The sequence below is a fragment of the Thermobia domestica genome, chromosome 16, assembly GCF_964235325.1.
Source record: "Thermobia domestica chromosome 16, izTheDome1.hap1.1, whole genome shotgun sequence".
Taxonomy (NCBI): Eukaryota; Metazoa; Arthropoda; class Insecta; order Zygentoma; family Lepismatidae; genus Thermobia; species Thermobia domestica.
The window spans coordinates 36,303,176-36,330,165 of NC_137469.1; the positions used below are offsets into that span (position 1 = coordinate 36,303,176).

Here is a 26,990-nt window from a genome sequence, read left to right on the forward strand (position 1 = left end):
GTTTTCCTCTTTATGTATTGTAATATATAATGCCCAGAAATTGTACATTGTTTCAGTTGAATAAATAATGACGTATTTACAACAAAATTCATCACATACTCTTGTTCCTAAACTTTTTGCCGTTAGTGTAAATATATAAACCCAGAACCGGTTGTTAAAAAATTAGAATACCACCACTATATATATATATATATATATATATATATATATATATATATATATATATATATATATATATATATATATATATATATATATATATATATAAGTGATATAAGTGTAATATTACCCTATTTAGCAGCGTTGCCTCTTATTGACTAGTCGCTGAGCAACAGAATACTTTTAGTTAAAAAAAAAAACTTATGTAAGTCTCTCGCCAACTATGGAAGAAGTAGATAGTGGCAAAAGTTACAAATTACTATTTTTTTTAAATTATTGAAAGTGTTGTTTTGCTCAATGAGTAGTTTTAATTTGTTTAGCGTCCGTTCGGAACATTTTTATGTCGTTTCACTGAAACATGAGATTATCAACTTGATAAGCAGGAATAGTGTTCCAAATTAGACCACTGGCTACTGAATAACGCAGAAATTTGTCATATATAACAAGTATTTACACCATTTCGCTAGAATTAATCCTCTTCAGATATTAAGAACTTTAATACACAAATGCTACTATAATCTAATTCAGTCAACAGAATATTATAACATGATATTTAAGACAATGAATAATTATTCCATAAGCAATTTACATATTTATTACACTTTACATGGATACATATGTGTGGCTAGGAATAGTGAAATTTCATCACAAAACTACAAAACATGCAGTACAAAGTCAAACTAAGTACCATATATATCCTGTTCTGTTTCTTGTTTTGTACTGTTGATTAGTTAATGAAATTATCTACCTCTTAGGTATTCCATTAAAACTTTCTTCTTTGACGCGGTCTGAACCGCTAGTAATTTAGAAATGTTAGTTCTCTAACCAATATGTCTTTTAATGTAAACAGTTCTTTCTAAAAAAAAAACTAATTTTTCTTTTTTAAAAAACATACTCTTGTAGTAGTAGCCAATTGAAGCACAAGTGTTATGCCATACAAAATACTGCATTGAGATCGAGACACACATATACTGCTTCAAATGTATGTTTATCTTTTTTTGTAGAGAAGATACGCCTCTGAAAAAAAAGATGCCTTAGAACACATTTTACGGAACAATAATGAATTTTTTTGGAAGAATGTTCCAAAAAATTTTATGGCAACTTATTAATAAGTTTGGCCATACTACAAGAACAAACCAAAAAACAAAATACATATATAGTATTTACAAAGTATTCGCTCACATTCACATTCTCTCTCGCACACAATCATTCACTATAAATTTTTCATACACGCATTTATGTATAATTTTAATGCACAAATAAAAAGTAGTTCATAAAACGAACAGCCGAACTCAGTTCATATTTCCAGTAATACATCCCTGATTCTGGTCTCTTGCGTTCCAACTGTTGAACACAAAGCTTAAGGCAGTGGTGCTCTTACTATAAAGGTAAGGGAAGTTCAAAATATATAATATTGGCAGTGAATAAATAATAAAAGAAGTTACCTCACAAGACCAGATCTAAGACTAACACATCCAATGACCCATAAACGTATTTAAATAAAGAAAATATCTATGGCAAAATGGATATTTGGTTTAAGAAATATATAGCAACTACATTATTATGTTTACCTGATCCACAAGCTAGACGTGTGATAGGTACTTTCTCGTCAGTACATTTTCCCTTATCAAGACCCTACATTCATAATGGACATATTAACGCTATTTCTCCCACTCTTATCACAGATTATTACTAGCTGTTCAAAACCCTTAATTTACACAATGAATTTACACCACTCATTACTTTTACATCACACAAAAATCTCTAAAGCCACGTACAGAATTTAGACATAAGAAAAAAAACGCAAGAATATACAATTACTAAAGTTACACAGGTAAAATTAACTTCAACAAATCTAGCCATCACTAATTATAATAACAAAATGAAACGCGTTGTTGCAATTGCATTCTTTACACACCTTCTACGTTAGGGAAAAATAGCCACTTTACAGGCATCTAGTACACTCCAACACTTTATAATATTAATTTTATATTCTACCACGTTCTCTTTAACACTTCTTAATTTATAAATATACACTTTCCGTTTTTTGTTCTTTATTATTTAAAAAAAAATCTATCACATCATTCTCATCAAATAATACTCTTACAAATTAAAAAAACGATAAACGTTTTAAAAAAGAAATTTCACTACATTTGTTTAACATATACTAACATATGTCCCATTCCATTGCTACAATTGCCAAAAAAACAATGCTTTAATTTTTTTCTAATACTTCATCATATAAACAAATGCTTAGCAATATTTTTTAAAGATTTTTTTTATTTTAGAATCTGACACAAAAATAGATCACGCAATTTCAGTAACACTTTTACATTTCACATTACCTGAAAAGTTTAATAAAAGCGAAACAGCTCTATTTGTTACATTAAAACATATTATCTAGAAGTCCTAGTTTCGTTTACTTTTTATTTATTTTATTTTATACATTATTAAAATTTTATAGCTATACATGAATTTTTACAAGAGGCAGGGAGAGGGGGGGACTTGTAAACTTTTTTTTCTGTCCAATTTACAGCATAACAAATGTTAACAAAGAGTTTTTTTTAATCATTATTATTTTTTGTTAAACATGTTGCATAGCATCAACATACACTGAGCAACTTTCACACTATCTAGTTATAAAATAAATAATCAATATGGCAGTAGTGACCAAGATACCAAATGTAATTTGTACATCCCAGTCTAATATACAACATTGTATAGTTATAGTAATAATAATAATAATTATAATAATAATAATATAAAAAACATTACACAAGTGCAGAAGTTAAACACCACAAGACAGCCTGTTGATTTTCTTGTGTGCTCTTGTTTCTCAGCCAACGGATGATTTCAGTGATTCTAGAATTCATGGAGATGGTTTTCTTATTATTTAAGAAAAAGAAATGCATTATCGTATTCACGCACACATCCACACAAACTTTCACAATTTCTTTAGGATCCTGCTTCTGGCAGTGATTGATCAGAATTCCTGCTGTTGGCAGTGATAGAATTGATGGGAAGTTCTGATTTTGCACTGGAACGTATCCTTCATTCCCCTGTCTCAGGCTTGGTGTTGTGGCGGAACTAAAAAATATACATAAAATTATTTTCTTTATGGAGTATCTAAACTTTTAGCTTAAGCTTATACGAATCTAGACTACAATTTATAGGATTTTTCGGTTAACTGGAATATATACACACATTTCTCTATATTGATTTTGCTATTGTTAAAAGCATCGGCGGATGGCTCCTTTCAGAATCCGGCAGTCGGATTTGGTAACGATGTTTTCAATAGTTTTAAAACCTATCTCTTTTAGGGTTTCTGTCAGGAAAGGGGATAGCTGAAACGCATAAATTTGAGATCTGGAAAATACGCCGAGGCTGGGTAATGACAGAACTGCTTTTCTCCGCGAAAAACTGCTGCGTAAGAGATGTGCAGCTCGGTTGGTAATCATTCTACTTATGTTTCCTTCCAAATGAATCGCGCAATTTCTGCAAAACTTGCACCTACAAATGACCATTAATATCAATGCAGAAAGTACAAATTTAATGATGCACTACTCTGTGAAAGAATTTGTTATGGGGACGTTTCTTACTATAGCGGAGACTATCGAAACAGACACGACGAGTCCACACTAATAGACTGTATAATGTGTTCTGCCGATCTTCCAAATTAAACATGTGCATGTGTTCAAAAGGTCTTACTTTTTAGGTCATTACACACAAATTGCTAGGTCCTATCATTATAGTACCATACCAGAACTTCGGGAATGTTATGAACGCCTACAATAATTCAAACACCTAGTGTTTGCAAAACGTACATAGTATGTATGTTTACAAAAACAAAAGAAAACAGAAGCGATTCCCCATATAAATCACCGAAGAAAAGTAGTAGTTACTCAACAGTCAAATAAGGAAATTTGGATATTGGACAGGAACTAGCTCTTATCCTTGACCGATTTCAGTCCCACGCAATGAATAGACTGGCAAGCACCACCGACTATATTGCGTCAAAATAGAATAATTGTTTTTCAAAGTTACACACGAAAATCGCTTTGTTATCGCACTATGTTTAAGAAATTCGGTCGAAAAGGTGTAAAAGCATTTTCAGGCTACCCATCCTAAGTGAGATTCTCTCATTCACACTAAGCAAATGCCGAGATGGTACCTAACATACAGGTGCCAAGCCGCTTGCATTCTTCTCCATTCCGCGTGCAGTGTGAAATGAAATGAAATGAAATCTTTAAGTTTTACGTCCCACGGGTATGCCGGTGAGGCTAAAGGAGACGGTGATGATGAGAGATGAGTGAAATGGTGGAATGAAGAAAGTGGGAGGAAACGGGAGAACCCCGAGAAAACCCACGAGCACGGTGTTTGTCCACCACAAAGTTCACTTGGCGGGGGCTGGGATCGAACCCGGGACCCCAAGCACCAGAGGTGAACGCTCTACCACTGAGCCACCGCGCCCCCCGCGTGCAGTGTGATCGCCGAGGGACGTCATCCCTCATGCGTGACGAGTTTAAAAGGCCTAGATATCGAATGCTCAAAAGCATAATTCCTGATCATAATCCACACTACGGATGGGATCCAGTTTTGTAACAGGAGTTGATTTTATCTTGTTTTTACTCTCCTAATCTCGATGAATATAAACCCGAAACGCACATGCTAAGTTTACATAAAATGGGAAGTTATGATTGAAGACAGACACAAATACCAGCTGAGCTGAATAAGAGAAGTTTGCTTAATTAGCTATTGAGGTTAGGAATGCGGAACTCCTACGCATCAACATTTCGTTCATACTTACAACATGGTGACATAACACTGTTCAAATCTCACACTGTCACAGTGGAGATGAGTAACAAAATTCAGGAACAAAGGTATTTCTGATTATTTAAAAAAGACTCGAAAGCTTCTCTTTTCTTCGAAAAGTGCATTTTCGTTTTCTTGTCATTTTCTAAACGGTTCGACTGATCAATCAAATTTTACATGCCTATTTGTACAATTAGTGGCCATTTATAAAGTACAAAATAAAAGATACGGACCAACACATTGAACTTACTCATTTCCATCTTAAAATGAAAAAGAAAAAAGGAAAGAAGAAACTACCTCTTAAGGACATTTCCATGCAAAATGCTTATGCCTTATTGTACGACTAATAATTAAACATTTGTTTATTAAATAAAAACAAATTTGCCTGAGTCGTTTTCGAGAAATCCGTCCGTGAAGAACTCACCCTCAAGAGTAAACTAACACTTCTAGATTTTCCCAGATAAGTGACCTATACTGTAAGCCTGTTAAAGGGGTATTTACTTATAAAAAATAAATTAAATCGTTAGAGCACTTTCAGAGAAAATCACAAGTCAATATTCTCATCTTTGTTAAATATTTACGGGAAGAAAATTTTACAAAATTCTCCAGTATTTCGGATTAAGTTAAAAATTCGGTCCCGATAGGCTGAACGGGATGAGTTCTATGCGAGTGTACATACATCAACTTGTCACTTTTCCGGTACATAAGAGCCAGGAAACACGTAAATCTGTTACAATCTCAAATTCCGTGTTTTCCAAGACCAACTAACACGCCTACTATCTCTCGAAAGTAAAGATCTCCAGCAAGTAAATGAAATCGCCGGAAAACCACTTCCCTATAGAAGCCAACAGAGCAAAGCGTCTAAACACACGCAACTTTCGAACATGTGTTTTCTCTAGGGACGGGGTGGATGGGGGACTTCTACGATTGTTCACCGAAGTTAAGGTTGGTGTAAAGGGACAAGTTTTGCCAATAGATGTCACTACAATCTTCGTATCTCTCTCGTGTATTTTTTTTACCTTTCACGAAAATTTATAATTTCTCTTGCAAATTTCGACCTAGAAATTTCAAACTTTTGAAGAAGGAACTTCATAACCTATGGAAGGCAACAATCCATGCCGATTTCTTATTTTGAATTTTCTTCATTGTTGAAACAGTTATACTGTTAAAAGTTTGGATATCCCTTTCAATAAACAAGCCATTTTAACAATGAAGAAAATTTTAAATAAAAAATCGGCACGGATTGTTGCCTTCGATAGGTTATGAAGCTCCTTCTCTAAAAATCTGAAATCTCTAGGTTGAAATTTGTAAGAGAAATCGTGAATTTTTGTGAAAGGTAAAAATTACATGAGATACGAAGACTGTAGTGACATCCATCGGCAAAATTTGTCCCTTTAAACTAACCTTAAGGGAAATATGAAAATGAGATGGATGATAACGGTGGAATGAGCACCGAACGATGAAACGGGAAAATCCCAAGAAAACCCACGCACATGGTGTTTGTCCGGCACAAAGCCAGCTTCGCGGGAGCTGAGATCGAATCAGGAACCCCATGCCACAGAGATGAACGCTCACCCATGGAATCACAGCGACCTACACATACGTTTGTTGGTATTGTAGAACTCTCCTAGTCAAAAGACTTCAACAATCGATTCGATACAAATAGCCTCTGAAAACTTCAGTTAACGTTAGAATTTGGCTTACCACTGTTATATACAGCCAACCACGCAATAAATATGAAGTATTATTGCATAGCATAACAAGGAAAGAAATGCTTCACATGTAGTCTTTGGGACTGTGTTAAGATACATAATTCAGAGAGTACTTCAGCCATTTCAAGCAGCCTGTATATCTGGCTTCGGAAATTCCACACCCATGCTATTATCATAAAGCTGACCTTCATCCCGCTCAATTCTGCACAGCAAATTTATCTTTACTAAAACATTCTGATAGCCATATACAAACAAGCAAAATCAGAACATTTAAAACCTGCGTTCATTTCAATCTAAAAAGGAAAACCATCCCCATATATTGAACAAACAGTAGTAGTAGTGGTTTTGGTACTGAACAATATTCAAAACCCTTGATAATTATCGATGCATGGTATTATAGACAACTAATCCTACCAACACTTTTTCGCAATACTTCGGAAAACTAGAAACTGAACCAAGGATCTATTAAAGATTTCGCTAATAAAAAACTAAGGTTGCGTAGGAAAAAATAATATTACTTGTACAGACAGAATAACTATCATTTTTAACAAAATTTTGTCTCATCAATTTGATATGAAATGGTCCCTACTGTTTTACTAGCCCCTCTAATTCATTCTATGACAAAGAAACCTAAGAACTTCACAGATACAGAAAGGGGACTTTGCTAATGGATTCTATCCTATGAAGACAATCCATTCAACAATTATTGTTACCCACTGCATTATGCCCTGTATCACTATACTCAATATAGCTCGTGCGAATTTTCCATGCGAAACGTATCCCATGCATCTAAAACGCCTCGATCTTATTACCTATTTCATAACCGATTACGCGTATGTATATGGTAATCAGATCGTGCGGTACCGTATGTCTTGAAAATCAGTATCGATACTTGTTCGATATATCAAAATATCGCGCAGACCTGCCTGTAGCTATTGTTCCACACTATTCACCTTTCCCCACTCCCCTTTTAAGTCACTCTTTTCTGTAACCATCTAGATTCAATATATATCGGGCAGACATACGCTTGTACAGGTTATTTTTATCGATATTAGTCGGGACGATAAAGGATTTCAAACTCCCTAGTAAGTTTCTCCTACTGCTAAATATTTTCTACTACTCTATTGATCACCTTAATTTACCAATGCGCCTAAGTATTTGACTCTACTCACCTCCTTTATATTACTGTTAAAACTCTACATATTGCAGTTGCTTCTTTATTCAATTACAGATTCAAATCAAACTAACCCTCTTCTGTATTACATTTAAAGCCTTGAATTAATTTAAAAAAAGCCAAAATCGCAAAATAAAAAAATGACAGGCTAAATAAAACAAAAAAGGGGGAGTTTGAAAAAAAAAAAAAGCTGGGAACTTTTGTTTTCCTATCTCGCTACAAAGAAAGCATTTCCTAACTTTCACAATAGACTTTCGGTATTCGCGATGTGAAATTTGAGCATGTTTAAAGATGACTTTGTACCTTTGTACCATCTGTTTGAGACATCCTAAAACACTGATATTCACTTACACCAGCCCTTTATTTCTCATGCCAGAAACTTGAAATAACTAGTAGCTGGTTGACCAATTTAAGTTTTCTTTCCACTTCAAAGTCTCATCAACTGAAGACATACTAGGTTTCTCCTGTTCTTGCCGTATTTCCACGGCAATTGATTATGACAGACCGGTCTTCATTCTTACCGGATGCTGTGATCACATCCAGATCTTGTTTAGTATGTTACCATTGACACATGAAAAAAGCGTAATAGGGTACGAGAAAAAGAGACGGTAAATGGCTTCTAAATTCTAAAACTGCACTTTTCCTATATATATATATAATGCAAAATAATAAAACAGGAACTTGTGAAATTTCGCCATTAACAACCGGCTTTAATCATGATTTCAGAAAAAAAAAATCCTATACTTATATATTTTTTTTTTTTCTGTGTCGAACACGTGTTGATTTATAAATACTTTAAAGTCGTTTGCGAGACAGTCGAAGTTACACTTCCGCCTATTAGTACGCCACTTGTATTTAACCACGAAGTATACGTTAAATATTAAAGAAAATCACATCATCATTAAATTATTTCTACGGCGACTAATGGCATATTACAGGCTCATTACATATTGCTTTATGAACAAATTCTCATATTTCAATGAAAATTTCTTCTATTAAGAATTAAATTCACTGTAGACTTTTCCCGTTGAAGTCGTTAACGTCATAAAATACTAGGAAAATCGCTATAACGTTTCGGAAAAAATAATTCTTATCAATAAACCATATTTTCCTATGGGCGGAGTCAGGGTCGCAGATATAGTGTTAAAAGGAGGTGAGTAAAGATCAGTCTTTTTTCGCCTATAACAGTCATAAAAAGTAATCATAAAAGGCATTATATCTCATGAATTTTAAACATTCAACGTTACATGTCTATAAGATGCATATGAAACATAGCAAATCATATTTTGTATATAGGTATATACTATGCAAAGTCATTGAAGCCTGTTAATTCTTTTTGTTTTATCATTACAAGACTTGTTATAGCACTACAAGACTGCTAGGATACTGCAGGTACTCTTAAAGACCACACTATAACTAAATTTCGTAAATCGTCTGCTATTGTGTAATATTATAATTCTCCAAGAAAGCAACGGTATGTCGAACTTGTATAAATCTATAAAAAAAAAATTATATAATTCACGGCTGAAAATGTCAAATATCCTATCTACTTAATACATATTTATATTAGATCATATATACACACATTTACAAGTATTATCAAGTGTCAATTGTATATTCAAGATGATTCACAATTCCTCTCACGTCGTCTGGGATGTGACTACTCGTAAACACAAGCTAAACTCATGTAAATAGAAAACGAAATCTGCTTCGATTTTGAGTTATGGGTTTACCAATTCTGAGATCACAAAAAGCTAAAACTATTGACTATACAAAGTATAAACATTTTGGAGCTGATACGCAAGCTAAATCAACAATACCCAGCTTACAGCCTTGGGGGTACTGGTAAAGGAGATTTTGCATTGATGAAGGTATCACTCCAATCAATTTGGTTTTGACTTAAATTGTATCTTAGACGTTAACGTTCTAAGTCTTACACGCGGACTAGAAAGGAAATACTGGTAACATTGGCCACAATGCATGCAAACATACAAGCGTGTTGTTGTCCTAGCGCGTGCACTGATAATGCTGATAGCGCAGAACTATGCACCGCACTTAGTGCCGCTCGTGCAAGACAAAGAAAGAACTGTGGAGTGTTGGTAAGAAACTGCATCCTTACCGCAACCACAACATTCATAACCTTAAAGCTATGTTTTTGAAATTAGAATAATGCGCACGGATAGACTAAAGTGCAACGCAGCAGAAATGTAAGGAAATGTCACGTCGGTCTCCACGAAATTTGTGGCAATGAAGCATTCTCATGTTGGAAGATACGTGCCTGTTGGGTATCGCTGTCAACAGGGCGTGAAAGTAAAGGATTTACCATGTGCAGGACAATTTTCTGGATACGCAATATGTGCAGTTCATTTAATCCCTTCTGGCGGTAGATTGGCGTGAGAATTAAACGCGGAGTAAGGACGAACGTACATGAGTGTTGTCTATGATAATTCATGTGATCGCATTACGTACCAAATCACCTTACAAAGGTTAAAAAAAGGGGCACATTAAACTCCTGTAAATGACAATTTAACGCATTACATGTAGGACAGACGTTTTTGGACAGAATCACAGCCATGCAGAGAACGAATTGCGCTACCCAACGTTCGCGCGGAAAGAAATACAAAATCCGGGAATCTGAAAGTGTGCCACGTACTACTGTCGGTTATTACATCATCTTCGTTCTACTTTGCAAAGGAAATTATGACTGCTAAGCACATTCATTCATTTTGTTGTTTTTGTGGGCACCTTACTCCAACGATAAAGATGAAACCCCTGTAACTGATCTCTCTTCCCAGTGAAAGGTACCCCTTACTTACAGAAGGTTCTGTTTGATCTTTTATTCTATTACATAAAAAAATATATATATTTTGAAAATGTACCTCTGAAAAAGAAAGTTATTAATCAATAATACCGAACACATTTTTAATTAATTACGGAAAGTAGAAGTGAATCAAAATGTATGTGAAAAATGGCGTTCTGAGACTACAGACAACGATTACCAATGAACTTGTCTACTTGAACTGTTCGGAATGTTCGATTTCAGTGTAAGGAACTTTTCATCATTATGTTTCCTTGAATATCACTCACTCTTCTACTTCTAAAGGGAAACTCCGGCAGTGTCCCCAAATTCTAATGGTTTAATTCAAATCATTTAAAGTTCCTAAATTATTTGTTTCGAAGTCATTAGCGTCTGAGCTACACAATCTCACAATTTAATTTCGAAGACACTGCAAAGTTCGAAACTCAGAAATGAATAAATATTTACGCATATCGACTCTATGAACCAATATACACCTCAGAAATGGAGCATTTTAGGATAAGCATGCTGTATTTACTATTCAATTCTTATTTTATACTTCTGTTAAGTTTATGCATTACCTACTGCTACAAACGGTTGATTCCCTCTGACGTGATCTATTTCAATGGCTTGATAAATTATTTCCAGTCTTACAAATGCATCACTAACTACTGAAAACAATTCATTATAGGAAGGTTATGAGAGAAAAAAAAGGGAAGAACAAATTTTTTCAACATCACTGTATAATTTTGATGTCTGGTATTTTTTCATCGAATTCACACCTTGATTTTAGTTGTTGTTGTTCAGCTTTAATTACTATACTTTATTATTTTCCTATTGTAATGAATTCTATTTATCAGTTATTAAGGCTGTTAGATCATTTTCGTGTTTTCAATATAATAAAACGTTACAACTTATCTTTTCAGTACTCACTCAATTCTGTAATTTAAAACGGCCAATGTTTTCAAGAAATTCTTCTTTGTTAAGTAGGTTAATTATAGAGACATAACACAAGCTACAGTGAATAATGCTTTGCAATTACATTTGAAAACATTGATTAATTTACATTACAGATTTTATAAATACTGAAATTTACGTTGTAAGGTTTTTATATATATAATTAATTTATAAATCACAGTACACTCATCCCTCGTTTTGACGGACTAAAAACGAGTAATGTTATTGATTGTCCGGATTTTCGATAAGTGTACAATCACTAATATCCACAATTACATTACGAAAGAAAAACCAAGTAATACAGTACTGTACTTTTAATCAATCTTACCCTACAGTGTAAAACGACCTAACCAAGTATACATTATAATTCCGTAAATGTAACGTTTTTAGTTTAAAATCAGGACTTCAGCCTGAATTGGTTGCTACAGATTGTGTTCGTCACTTCAGAAATCCGTGAAACCGAGGAATGAATGTACTTAAAAAACACATGAAAATAAGTTTAAAATTAATTAAATTAAACTTTTCAACTTCACAGCACGTAAAATCATTCGCATACAAATACCACAAACAAACTACACAATTTAAAACTTCAACAATATGTATTTTACAAGTAAACTGACGACGTAAAGCTCATCGAATGTACTCACTTCATTATGAACGTTATAATTTTACACAAGAATAGTTCAAAGCTTATTACTGTATTGTAACGAGAACTGTATCGGTGTGCGTTGTGTATATGTATGTGTGCAATATTATAACAAGCAGCCATCATTTTATCGTTTAAAAGTGTGTGAGCTTGGTACGTTGAGTGCAGTGTTACAAGATTCAGTGTGAAGGCCATGTATCATTAGTGTTAACTTTTCCTTTGTTATACGTACATTCTCTTAACGAACATGCGAGACAACACAAAAACAACAAACAACTTTGTGACAAACTTACAGCTACGCTTTAAAAAAAATTAATAAAAGATGTTTTGTTGATAAGTTAAGATTCGTAGTGCACAGCACTTTCCATCATAAAAATTAACAGATTGCTTTTAATAATTTTAAATAATAATTTTTTCAAGCCCTCTACTCACATCATCTTAGTAGAATTCTTTGCGTACACGCTTAATTAAATGAATGGCACAAAATACGATTATTTTATATAATTATTAAAAATAACTTCATACACTTGTGAAGTATTACAACTTATTCGATTGTATAGCTTTGGAAATCTTGAGTTACAGCTTAAATGCATGTAAATCATACATGCCGCGAACATCACTTGATAGGTTCCCATAAACAACACAGCTACTATGCTAATTATATATCTAATATCCCAATATGCTCGTGTCATGATGAAAGTTATGGGTTAAATTTTACAGGGAAAAAAATTATAAGTTAATTGTATTCGAATGGTAGCCAAGTGGAATACGAAAATTTCTTCGTTGTTTTCTAAAATGTGTTTTTTTTTTTTTTTCAAGTCGAGTTTAACGCTTCTGTGCGAGAAGTGCAATACAAGATCGGGCCACCATCAGCGTATTCTTAATGCAGGCTTCTGTAATAGCCTCCATGAGATTTGCAACTGGATATTTACAAGCATAGTTTCCCAAAAACAATAGTACTGAAACATCGATAGAAAACACTGACAGAAAACCGAACCACATTTTATAACTGAAATGAAAATACAGTTATAACCAGTATAACGAAATTTTGGAGATTTCCGAAAAGTGTTGCAGTGAAATTTTGTTATTCAATATATTTCGCTCTTACTCTCTTTTTCTTTCCCCCTTTCTCTACTTTTGGCGTGGGAGACCCTGGTTCAATTCCAGGCGGAAGCTCATGTGATTCGGATTGCACGTTAATCAGTAGGTCCCGTCTCATATAGCCTCAGTGCTGAAAGGAACGTTAAAACTCAAACTCAATCAACAACTTTTTTCTCCACTTCCAGAAGTATTTTGAGATTTTCTTATAAAGGAAACTCCTGTCGCTTTTTTTTTTTTTTTTTTTTTTTTTTTTACCCATATTGTCGTTATAAAATTAACAGACAAACTAATATACATGTTACTTTGGAAATATGTATAAACAAAAGACAACTCAACGATGAACTCCCTCGTGGCCATGTGAATAACGTTCGCACCTTTGGCGTAGCAGACCTGAGTTCGATTTCCGGAGGGAGCTCGTGTGATTCGGACCCACGTCTCATATAGCCTCACTGCTAAAAGGGACGCTAAACCCAAATCAAATCAACGAAGAATGATCTCGTGATGCGACATGAATAAACAAAATGGTAAGGCACTGTAACGTTTATTGGTTGATTTTAAGTTTTGCGTTTCTACTTCGCTATAATAATGCTATTTCGTGCACTGGACGATGCGCAAAGTTTCCTTATCAAAATAACGTTAATTGATTACTTTTAAATCGCGTACATGTATGACAAATGGCTACCATTATTATCTGAATAATAAAATAATGTACCAAAAAAAAAAAAACATAAATACTGTCTGGCCATAAATACCGTCACAAAAGTTATAGATCGGAACCGAGCGTTTATACCGCATAGAGTTTAATGAATTCACCCCTGTCAGTAGTCTGCGTACTGTTCATTGTGTAATTCATGTTTCTTTGCAGGTCCGTGATATTGTAAGGATGGAGTGAGGTCAGGAACAGAACTGTGTACCTGTGATTGCATTACACAAGTGTGGTCACAAAGCACCGAAGATTTTCAAACTTCTCCAACCTCTGAAACTCTCACTGAGATTCGTCTATCGGCCAAAGACCAGGCCGATTACGGAGCAGTAGAACACTACAAGCCATCCAGACTGTCAGGCAGAGAATTCGTCGAAACCCCCTCCGGAAGAAAAAAAAAAAAATCCCGGGAAAGGACAGTCAGGGATACTCAAAAGTGACCTTAAGGTAGGTGCTTTCCGCAAATCAGCGGGACATTTCCTAACCCCTTCACTGAAAGCAAACAGGAAGGTGAGAAGCAAGGCCCCTTCAGAGGTACGCGGATGGAAGACACAGATCAACTCTCTTTTCTCATGAGAAAATTTTCAACATTGAAGAATACCTCAACAAACAAAATGACAAGGAGTACTCACACATCCAGTGAAGCTTCTCAAGTTGTGAAAAAGGTTCAGCGGAATCACCATCCGTCCTCGTTGATAGTTTGGTGGTGGGGGGGAGAGGTATTGTACGATGGGGTCCCAAAGTTGCAATTCTGCGAACAAGTGGTCAAAACAAGTGTATCGTGCAAACATTGCCAACAAGCCGTGAACCTTCCAGCAAGACTCTTCACCGGCCCATAAAGCTAAGGTAAATCAAACATGGCTGGAAACGAATGTGCCGGAATTCACTGCTACCAGTGATTGGCCCTCGGCCAATCCAGATCTCAATCCTCTAGACTATACCTTGTGGTCTCGATTAGAGGCCATGGCTTGTACCAAACGCCACCCAAATTTGGAGTCTCTCAAACGTCCCGTCATCAAAGCAGTGGACACGTTTCTGATGGACTGTGCGTATAGCCATTGATGACAGGCCACGCCGTTTAAGGACTTGTGTCAAAGCGCATGGTGGTTATTTTGAGTAACGTCTGCACATTTTGTATCTGTGGTGTATGCACTTCTTGCAAATTTATTTCCCTGGATCTGACGTCTTCTTGAGATTAGGACTGTTTCTTCCTGTGACAGTATTTAAGGCAAGACTAGGTATTATAAAACAGGATGAACTTCAATTATATTTTGAAAAAATGAATATGGTTAAAAAGATGAAATTTTCATTCATTATCGAAATTCGCTAAAATGAAATAACACATATTAAATAGGGGGGAGGGAAGGAAGGAGCATAAACATTTCGAAATGCTGAATGTTCGTTATACTGGCGTTCCTTACGGTGAGATTTTGTTTTCCCACATCAGAATTTTTAAAGTATTATTATTTGAAACAACGCAACACTGTCCTGTACTGAAAACAGCATTTTTATTCCCTTGTCAATACTAGAGGAATCTCCCCTCCCTCCCCTGACTGCCACTTCAGGAATCTTCCACAGTATTAAATCTTCATGTCACTTAGTTTACTTGGGAGGATAATAATTTAAAATAATAATAATACACCATTAAATTCAATCATTTCACTTGCATACAATTTACAATATCAGAGCAGCCTTACCAACCACATACAACTTATTACACCAATTTGGGTAGTAAATTAATTTCCTTTAACAGATAAAACATACTTAAATTGGTCAATTCGATCCTAACAACAAGATCAGTAAGAAATAGGCAAGTAAGTTCACTGAACACACTTACATATATGCTAAATTTTAGTCGTAATAAAATTAAACTATTTAAAATCGAAGAAACTCTTACGTGTTACTCTATCTTCTACAAATGAAGCACGCATCTTCACCTACTTCTCTGTATATATATGAAAATATGAAATTTTGATGATATGAAAATCAGGGATTAGGGAGAAAGTGTGGATTAGGTAGAGCTTCTCACTACATGATTATCTATGGAAATTAACTTATTTGTATTTCACTAACAATACCGACTTATTTAGTAAAATAAGGATTTACAAGTAAAGAGATATGAAAATAATATAACTTTTACCGTACTCAAGGAATCCACAGCCAGGCCAAATATTCTTTACATACTGTTAAAATACATAAAGAAAAAGAGTCCTCCACATCCAAGACCCACGTGCAGCTAAATGCACCTCTCTCTTGTTTTTCATAAACATATAATGTCAGTATGATTTTTCACTTCTTGGTTGCAGTTGTGTGAAGAAGAATATGTTGGAACTTACTACTATTAGTGTTAAGAAATGTTATAATTTAAGCATAAGTTAAAAAGCATGTGTCAATAATGGATCAGCTATTGTTAATTAATTTCGCATGTTGCTGCCACAAGTGTATTAGACCAATATAATGGTATTAAAGCATAACAGGAATTCCAATATTTAATATGGCTTTCGCTGACATTTGAAATAAATATATCACCTACGTTTTATCAGATCATCTTGAAATATTTACAAATTTTATTTAATCAGCGACAGATCACTTAGATGTATACTACTATACAGAGTGTTTCAAAATGATTAAACGATTTCAACTATTATTAATAATTGAGCAAATAACATAAAACTTTTACACGTAAGTACTAACTTTCCGAGTTTTAGTGGTAAAAACTGTAATGCTAAATGCTTTCTTTGTTACCCTGTATATATCAATTCAGTAGTTTACTTCCTCCGAAACCCATCTGTGCATGTTTCCATCAAGTATGCTTTGCACCAATAATGCGCTTTTGAAGTTCACGGAGCGAATGGAGTTCTTTACGACACTTACATGGGATATATACGGTTCTGAACATGGAATCTGGGGTCAACCTATATATGTTCAGAAAATACGCATTTGATGGAAGAATCCGCTTGCAAAAGTTCCGTCGGGCCTGACCCTGTCGGGCGGGAACTGCGTGAAGCAGCAAAGAGGGCACACGTCAAAGTTACGACAGTTGACATTTAGCACATGACTCGCTTCCTGGAAAACACAAGCAAGACCAAGAAACAGAAGCAACTCAAGGAACGTGTCGAAGTCTGGTTTCACGATCAACGTTCGAATTTTCGTCGAGTCACGGAGTCCGACATTGCTGAGGAAGCCACACATCAAGCGACGTTACTTGGAATCGCCTGCTTCGGGGCCAGCAGTTGCTGGATCGACAAAATAGAGGAGGAAATGAACGTTGCTCGTGGAAAATCACGAAATTTGTCATGATGGCTGGAAAGAAACCCGAGCTCGCGCGATCAGTACAGGCTGCTGCATTTGTTCGCAACATCCGTCGGAAGATTTAACACAAACAGTACGCACACGATCAAGTACTGAATGTCGACCAGAGCGAATTCACGTACGAAATATACACCGGAAGAGCACGAGCTGAGCGTTGACAAGATATGTATGGTTTCCTCAAATCTGGTGATAAAACGAAGCATTCTTTTACCTTTCAACAAGCTATTAGTGCATCGGGAAAGTTAGTTAGTCCTGCAATGCTTGTATTCAAAGAGGATTCCAAAGTCAAGCCTGTGTCTCGTTCTCATCAGCCTGTTACTGATCCAAAAGGATTGGGCGTCCGTGTCACATCGAAACTTCCGAAGGTTCCATGTGTCATTCTACGAGGAAATATCTCTGGCATGATATTTTAAAGATCAAGGCATATTTTAAAGACTAGCTGGAAGCTTTGGTGTCAGAAAATGGACCGAATGTGCTCCTCATGAAAGATAGTGCATGACTTATGTCGAATCCAAAGTTCATGAAATTTATGAGGAGATGGATGTTGAAAATATCACCAAAGGGATGACAGCAAAATTTCAGTCCTTCGGCTTTCCTTCATCCTTCAAGTACATCTCTTAGAGGATCCACAAGTACCAGGGACCATGGATTGATTGAGAGGCTCGACATGGCCAATCGTTTCCTCGTCGCCCACATGATGGGCTTGATACGCAATCAGTTGCAGTCACCAAGATTTAGAAACATGTACGCGTTAGGAAAATTGCTTATATAAACTTACCGGATGGATTCACTTTCCAGAGTGAAAGACGGGAGAATATGACGTGTCACAAATCACGTGACGAGCAGTATGCAGGAAACATTCATCATATGCAGCTGATGTCTTCAACCCCACTGCCTGCATCACTTTCTGTGCAACAATATTCAACCTGCAGCAAACACGGAGCACAGTCTAGATCTCCATTATCATGACGTGGACTGAATGACTCGTGATGTGTAAGTTACGTGGCCCTCACACTATAACCAAGGCTATGCCCTAGCAAACACGACACAGCCACCGCATTTTCTCTCTTATGACCCGAGGAGAGAGAAGCCAAGAGGGCTTTATTCCCTTTCAGGATAACCAATTGAGTCGGTTCCACATGTGGTTATCGTCGAGTGTGCTAATCACGAGCTATAAAGACGTCGGTCACGATCTAAGTGCGGCATATCCAACAGCTCCTCTTGGACGAGTGATACATGAGCCTATCCTCGGGTATCATCTTGTGTACGGCATGAAATTGCTGGAATGTACATTTTGCATAAATGGTGATAAACTTTTGCAGGTGAGCTAATGGCAGGTCATAGGTGTCTGTCAGGGTGTAGCATGCGACATATCACACTACTCGTCTTGGTGAGTAGGTCACGCATTCATGGTTGGTTTCCCCATACGTCTCGGTATATAGGACAAAATGGCTGAAATATGTTTTTACACTAAGTATTTGTGTCATTCCGTGAGAATCGTGTCAAACCTACCTGAACAATATTCCACAGGTCGCTACAAATAATTTGCTCTGTAGGTCAATTGTTTTGTCGAAGAGGCTAGGTCAATTGTTTTGTCGGACCCCCTATTTTGGGGTGGGCTGAATTAGGCCCGACGGAATTTTTGCAAGTGGATTCTTTCATCACATGATGCGTACTGCCTGAACATTTGGGTTGACCCCAGATTCCATGTACAGAACAGTGTACATCCCGTGTTAGTACTAAACTCTGACAACAGACTGACAAACACAAAATGATTTTCTTTTCTCCACCACAGACATCTTTTAACTTGTCACTGCCACCTGGTGGAAGAACTTCAAAATACTACGACTGTGTCAAAGCAAAGTTGAGGTTATGGTCCATACTATTTCAATACAATTTTAATCATCGGTAGTGTTTCAACGTTCACGGAATGATTTTTTATCGTTCAAATCATTTTGAAATAAGCTGTACTAGCTTTATTAGATAACTTCGTACAATATCTAATAATATAAACACTATTGTTAATCTGGTTCAATAAGTTGGGCAATTAATTGCAATTTTGATATTCTTTAAGTCAAATAACAGCCCATCGGTACCTCATTACCTAATGCTATATAAAGATACTAATTGCAATTACAATAAGCAACGAATGTCAATTGTTACTATTGTACTTAAAACTAGGTCTCTCTGTTATATTATATAACGAAAGTTTTTTGTATTTCACAAGGCTTGATGCATTATGCAAACTAAGGGTGGCCACAAAAACTGGATCTACACGCCAATATCCAACATCAATAAAGATTATAAAAGAAATAATGTATAAACATGGAATAATATTGAAATATACGTTCCCTATGCTGTTGGTCACTCAAAGAATGTCATAATTTTAAGTCCTCTTTTGAAAGCTTTCCTACTCTCTATTTGATTAGGCTTCGATATAAAAGCACAACAAAACAAAAAAATTAAGAAAAAGAATTAAAGAATAAATGCCTTCGTTAAAACCCTACTAACAAATAAAAGAGATGATTTGTCGTCTTATTATTTTTAAACGTAACTGTATATTGTTGACAATTGAAAGTTAATCTATAAAGTCATCGAATGCGTTCTAAAATCAATTTGCGCATAGGCCTTCATCATACGAACTTGCATTTTATACTTAAGCGAGTTTTACCAAACATATATACATAATTTTATAGAACGGCGGGTCTTCCCAGTTTGCTGCCCACTAGCACTAATATTCGCATGATGAAAATGTTCTCTTTACCAAAGTCGAAAGAAGAAGGAAATTAAAAAAAATAATTAAAAAAAAAAAAACGCGTCTGGTCTGAATTCTGTTTGCTAGTAACTCCACATGTTGAAGCAATGTGATACATTCTGTAGTCTAAGTAAAGTATGGGGGCGCCTATTTTTCGTTTCACCCATACTATGACATATTTTCAACTGGATTTATATATGGGTACTATTTAGGTGAGACCACGTTCAACAGGGTGCCTGAGTGTTCTCAAACCGTGAAAGAACGCTCTTGAGACCAATGAGGATGAAAGAACTGTCCCCTGCTCTCCTCATTTTCATCATGAAGACGCTGAACTACTCTTAGCCACTGAGAAAATCCAGGGAACATGCTGATACATTTTCACATTTACTTAAATAAGTGGGCCTAAGTCATGGCCTTAAAATACTCCACAAATCAACCATCTCCTCCAGCTTCAAACACGCTTCTCTGGACTATCCATGAATTCGATGTCTTGCCCTTGGATCAATGCAGGGGATGAAAAACGCGACTCATATAACTACATTTTGAAATCTGACTTCGTAGTTATTCCCCCTCTGTAGGTTCTTCATTAATGCAAATGTTCCATAATCAAATATTTTGCTTGTCTTCAGTTCACTGCTCTGACAAGCTGTTTGGGCAAAGCTTAATCACACTGCACTAAGACAAAAATCTGAATATGAACTCTTCATGAATGTTTGTTATTCTAGCTTTGAAATTGCGTATTAACTTAATATCTAACCACAAACACTTATTATTATTAATTTGTGTTACAATTTCGATAGTACGAGGTGTGTTCAAAAAGTATCGAACCTCTGATTGGCAAAAACACATTTATTGACTTGGAAATATGAAACACAAATCATCTTCAAAGTAGTTTCTTTGGTAATGCACACATTTCCCCCAGCGCTCGCCATTGTTGAAAACCCTTCTGGAACGCAGTTTTTGGAATGGTGAGCAACAGTGCCATTGCATTCTGCATGATGTCTTCTCTTGACTCAAATCGGGTCCCTTTTAGTGGCATTTTCAACTTGGGAAATGACCAAAAGTCACACGGAACCATGTCGGGTGAGTAGGGAGCCTGACGACATATAGGAATGTTGTCTTTGGCGATCAAAGCCTGAGTCAAATTTTGCGGACACTCTCCTCATGCCCAAATTATCGTTCAAAATTGAATGTACCGATCCGATTGAATAGTTTCCGCTTGGGTATCGCTAAGCTTTTGGCAAAATTTGATGCAATATCGCTACTCAAGTATTTCTGTCATTAAAAAAAAAAAAAAAAAAAAAAAAAAAATCCGACCACCGCTCACTACACATCTTCACTCGTTGGCCGACTAATAGTGACTGACGCTTTCTGCCACGGCGCATGTCTCTCTCCTCTACATCTACACACAAGAAAGTCTTCCGCGCTTCATTGGTTTAAGCTGGAAAAAATAAGATTCGATACTCTGTGAACCCATCTCGTATGTCATTTCATCAGACACCTTAACTTGAGAAAAATATCTCATGAAGGCAATGTAGTTTCCGAAACTGTAACACACATTAGCAATAATTGTTTGCTTTGGTTCAGATTTTAAGTTAAGCTCTTCAATGTTAATATAAAGTGCAATAGTTGGTACAAATCTTTAAAACAAAAACAAAAAACAAAACTCCCTGCTTCGCAACTTTGGTGTGCCAAGTCTTGAGCTCGGCTCCCAGTGGGGAGTATAGAAAGTGGATTAACTGAAAATCTTGAGGCAGCTGGGAACTACTTGAATTAAAAGCGGGAGAAATTGGATGCAGCAGCTTATGAGCCAATATGCTAACCAGACATCATCCAACTGAAAGCCACCTGACCAAATACCATCATAATCTATATTTAGATTCTGTCATTACTGGTGGGTTATTGTTCACAATTGACGCTCATTAGCTACAATGAAATAATCTCCTATTTTATCTTATACAATTCTCAACAGATTTCACAATAAAAAAAAAATAATAATAATAATAATAATAAAAAAATTGAAAAAGGTGAAGGTAAACAAAATTATAATCTTCAATTATATGTTTTAGAATTTCAATTTACCAGTAAACAGAAATAAATTCAATTTTAATACTGCAAAACTCCCAACTACAAATCGTAAATAATCGTGGGCCAGGCTACCCTATGGGCTACATAAGAGTGCCGGTACTTTCAGTGTTAGAATGAAAAACGTTATGAGAGGCATTTCGACCCATGCACTTCTAAAATTTCGTGCTCCTTTGAACAACAAACCCTGCCATGTGCGGTACAGGTTTGCTTTCAAAACTGATGCTTCATCAGACCAGCAAAATATAGTTTCCAATGACGCAAGACGTTCCTATACAACAATAGAAGAGATCTCAGATACTGGATCCTAGTCTGTGTACGTAACTATACGAGAAGAACAAAAACGTTGAAGACTGTTTCGCGTTCACAGATCAGTAGTTTGATTTCCAAAAATCAGTGTCATAATTACTGGATTATGAAGCAAGGTAATCTCGAAGATATTACTGGAATAAGACCTAAATATCATTTTATGACTACTCAACTCGAACAGGAAAACAACTGTATGAAAAGCCACGAAGATGGCCCAAAACTGAGAGGAAGTAATAAAGTTAAGTACAGTATCTTTGATTTGATTTGTTTTTAAATTTAGCGTCCCTTTCAACAGTGAGGCTATATAAGATGTGAACCTACAGCTTAAAGTGGTATCCGCCGGAAATCGAACCGTCTCCCACGCCAAAGGCACGTAGCTAACCGCTTAGCCACAAGGGAACTCGTACAATATGTTTATCTCAACATTCTTTCGCTCAATCTTAACTCGACAGTGTCGCTCAGAAGACGACTGAAACTGTAGTAATACAACTTTCAACAGCATTTTCAGTCAAAGAGTCACGCTAGACTTTGATTTGTGGAAGATTGAGACTACATTAAATGTATCATCGCTAAAGGCAATTACTTTGAATATTTAAAAAAAGAAATTTTCTAAAAAGACTCAATTTCACACGTACTGCAATATTTTGAGACCTTCGTATCGCACCGCAAATACAATTCATTCTCCAATTATATCCTATAATCAGTTTCTTTTTCGCACTAACTCACAGTACTGTTCATCTTCTCTCCAACTTGTTCGAGCACTTCCTAACTGTTTCCATTCAGCTGCCTTTCTTTTACAGTTCACCTTTGTTTCGTTACATGTTCGTCTGGTATAACAATATTCCATAAATAACATTATTACGCATTCTCCCTAAATACGAGCTACAAATATTATTTGTAATTCATATATCATTAATGCTTGAAGGGTGCCCAAAGTTTTTAGATACTACAATTCAAACAGCGTTGTTGTAGTGAAACGTATCATGTTCAAACGCATATACCCTCTAGTGGTGAAAGGTATAACTGTAACGCTGCAGGTTTGTTCGCTTAAAAATTGGAGGGTTGGAAGTAAGTTAGCTGAAGCCTATCAGTTGACAACAATGAAGCTCGAAAGACGTGATTTTCGTGCAGTGATTTTAAGTACGGTTTAACGCAAAAGCAGTGCCGTGATTGTTTAGAAGTCTTTCGAGGACTCTGGTCCTTCACCCAGCTTATTATTTAGATTAAGTTCTGTGTGAAATCTTCCCAAAATTCAAGGAAAAGCTTCGAGGAAGCCGCTGGTTTTAGGCTATTCAGTTTGATGGTAGAACTGAGGGGTTGGCGGAGGGGGTATAAAAATAAAACTTAACTCCTGAACCACTCAACCGATCTTGATCAAATTTTCAACATAGATTAGGTTTAGGCCTGGGATCGTTTTTATTATTTAAATTTGATGGAGCAACGTAGGGGAGAGAAGGAGGGGGAGATATATAAAAATCAATCTATATAAAGACTGAGAGTGACTATTTTTATAACTTAATAACTCTTGAACTATCAGACCAATCTCAATCAGATGATCAAGATACATGAGGTTCGGATTTGGAAACATTTTTGTAATTTCACTTTAACGGTAGATCCTATGGGAGGGGAGGGGGACGTATAAATAAAAACTAATAAAACCTAATAACTTTTGAACCACCCAAACAATCACGATCAAATTTTCAACATATATGAGGGTCGGGCTTTGGGTGCTTTTTATCGTTTCACTTTGACGATGCAACGTAGGGGAGGGGAGATACATTTTAAAATGATCAAAAATAACCGATATTAGTGTTGGATCCATAGTTTTCGGGGTCGATGAGAGAAACAGTGACACTTCTGATGCTGTTTCAGTTCAAGTTCAGTCCTGATAGTTGGGGAGGGGGATAAATGTTTAAAAATGACTACTATTAGTGTCGAATCCATTGTTTTAGGAGTAGCTGAGATTAACAGAGACAATTCTGATGCCGTGTGCCGCAGAACGGAGGAGGAGCTATATATAATAATGATCGAAAATGACCAATATTAGTGTCTAATCCATAGTTTTCGGGATCATTCAGATGAACAGAGACATTTCAGATCAGATGAACAATGGCATTATATGACGTTCGGGCTCGCTTTGATGGTATAACTTAGGGGTGGAGTGGGGGAGATGCATAAAAATTATGGAAAATGACCGGTATTAGTGTCGAATCCATAGTTTTCGGTGTCGCTGAGATGAATAGTGACACTTCCGATACCGTTTAAATTCAAATACAACCCCACAACTGGGGGAGAGGGAGGAGGAGGTATATAAAATGATCGAAAATGTCTGATATCAGAGAGCGTTCAATAATAGTAAAAGGTGACTGATTACCGGAACATATTGCTATTTTTTTTATTTTAACCCAGCGAAGCGGGTAATTAACGCTATAGTTCATTCAAGGAACGTTCAGTACCTCATGTAAACAAATACACGTGGTGATTGTTTCATTTTATTGGTTAAAGAGCCTTGCCGCATCCATGCGGCAGAAGAAAATAGTCCATTGTCAAGTAAGCTGTTTTTCAACGTTTTCGTTGCTTATAAGGCTCATTACCAGAAATACAATTTACTTACAGTAAAATAACAGAAACAACACTCTATCTAAGAACTAAATTTAATTAATGCAATAAAAGAGAATACGCATGCGTAGAAACTGGGTTTGGCCCACCTTATGCGCGAATCACAGTTTACAATATGGCTGCGTGCGGGGAATATGCAAAACGCCGACAGGGTACAAGCACGTGCTTCTCGAAAGAAGCGGTGATCGATAGCCAATCATCCGATGACTGGCGGAGTAATACCATTCTACAATGTTTACATCAGGATCAGAAGGTTCGTTGAATGAACTTTAGTTAAATCATCATAATTTTTAAAAATATCTGAATTGTGGTTATTAAGAATGCAAAAGTGTACTGATACTTGTGGGGACTATTTAGAGAAGTTGTAAAAGGTTTTATGTAAGTAAATTGGTTTTATGCCCTTTGTAATTATATTATACTAGCTAAACCTGCGTCGTCAACACAACGAATCACTTTACATGCAAATATGAATCTCCTTCTCACTTTACGAATGTTATTAAGGACAAGACGATACGAAATACTACGTTTTCTGATGTTTCTTTGTTGTTACGTGCACAAAACACTGGTATCATTTACCTTCCCGTTCCTGACACTCGTTTGCGACTTAAGGTGACTCCTAATCTAATATATCGGAAATTCGTTTCGCTGTAAGAAAGTTCAATATATTCTTACTAAAACTTTCCCGCCGAGTTTCTTTTGAAACAAAAAGAAAAAAATCTACCACGATAGAGATTAAGGACAACGGAAGTGTCAAAGGTCCGTACCAATTTTCGTGCTTAACAGTAAGATTTCGAAAAATTTGCGTATTTTTCGTGATCAGAACTAGATCTAATCTAAAAATACCTAATCCAAAATGGCCAAAATTGACGGTTTTCAACGGGAGAGTCATAAAAACAATCCTGTCTCGGTAATCGTTTACCTTAGCAACACTCATGCGGCAATAGTAACTTTATGGGATCAAAACTACCCTAAAATACGATAGGATTTTTTTTAAAACTGACACGTGTATACAAAATCTGGAAATGGCCAGCGAAAAAGGCACGTTTCTAGGGCTTGTAGTTTCGGCGATTTCATTGTCGAAAGAAATTGGCCACAAACATACACGTATCATTTTAATATATAGACAGATACTGAAAATTTTCATCACTTGTTCTAATTTCTTTCCTTCACCTTACGTAGATGACTGATTCTTTTGTTTGAATCAGTATTGCAATTAGTACTGTTTTCTTCAACATTTTCTTTTATCCGACATTTATTCAGTTTCTACTCATACGTTCTAACATCCCATTAATTAATTTAGGTCTTATTTTACTGATTTATTTATACACGTTTCTGGGTATTACTGGCATCCATCGCCTTAAGCCTTTCACGTATGAGGGATGAAGTCCCTTGGCGAGCACTCTTTGCGGAAGGGAAGGAAAGAAGGAAGCAACCTGGGGCCTGTATGTTAGGTATCTTCTCGGCATTTGCCTGGTGTGATTGAGGAAAAAGGAAGAAAACACCAGATAGCTGGCCCGAAAAGCTATTACATCTTTTCGACAGTGTCTCCACCGGGAATGGAACCCGGGACCGCATGCACCAAAGTGACACTAGTTTAGATTTGATTCCACTACAAAAGTTAACTATCTTCTGAAAATACTTACTTAGCAACGTAAGGAAATAAACGTTCTGGTAAGGAAGATTTTTATTCCAACACGAAACAAGCGTCACATTTTTATAGCAAGGAAAGTTCCTTTAATCTACTCGTTAACGTGAACCCTGCGCTACGAAGACCAGAAGCCTACAGCGAACAAGTCATTAAATTACGATACGCTTCCTCGTGATATACTATAGTGATCTTTATTATGAA

At 36.0% G+C, this 26,990-nt stretch overlaps 1 protein-coding gene across 3 annotated transcripts in view; it reads right to left on the reverse strand.

Annotated features, from left to right (window-relative positions):
* Positions 1–738: 738 nt before the first annotated feature.
* gpp (DOT1 like histone lysine methyltransferase grappa) overlaps positions 739–26,990 on the reverse strand; it is a 140,856-nt gene continuing 114,604 nt past the window's right edge. For all 3 annotated transcript variants that reach the window (XM_081742310.1, XM_081742311.1, XM_081742312.1), the window contains one exon: positions 739–3,246. In XM_081742310.1, coding sequence (XP_081598436.1) covers positions 3,224–3,246 — 23 coding nt within the window. In that variant the 3' untranslated portion in view covers positions 739–3,223. The remainder of the gene's footprint in view (positions 3,247–26,990) is intronic.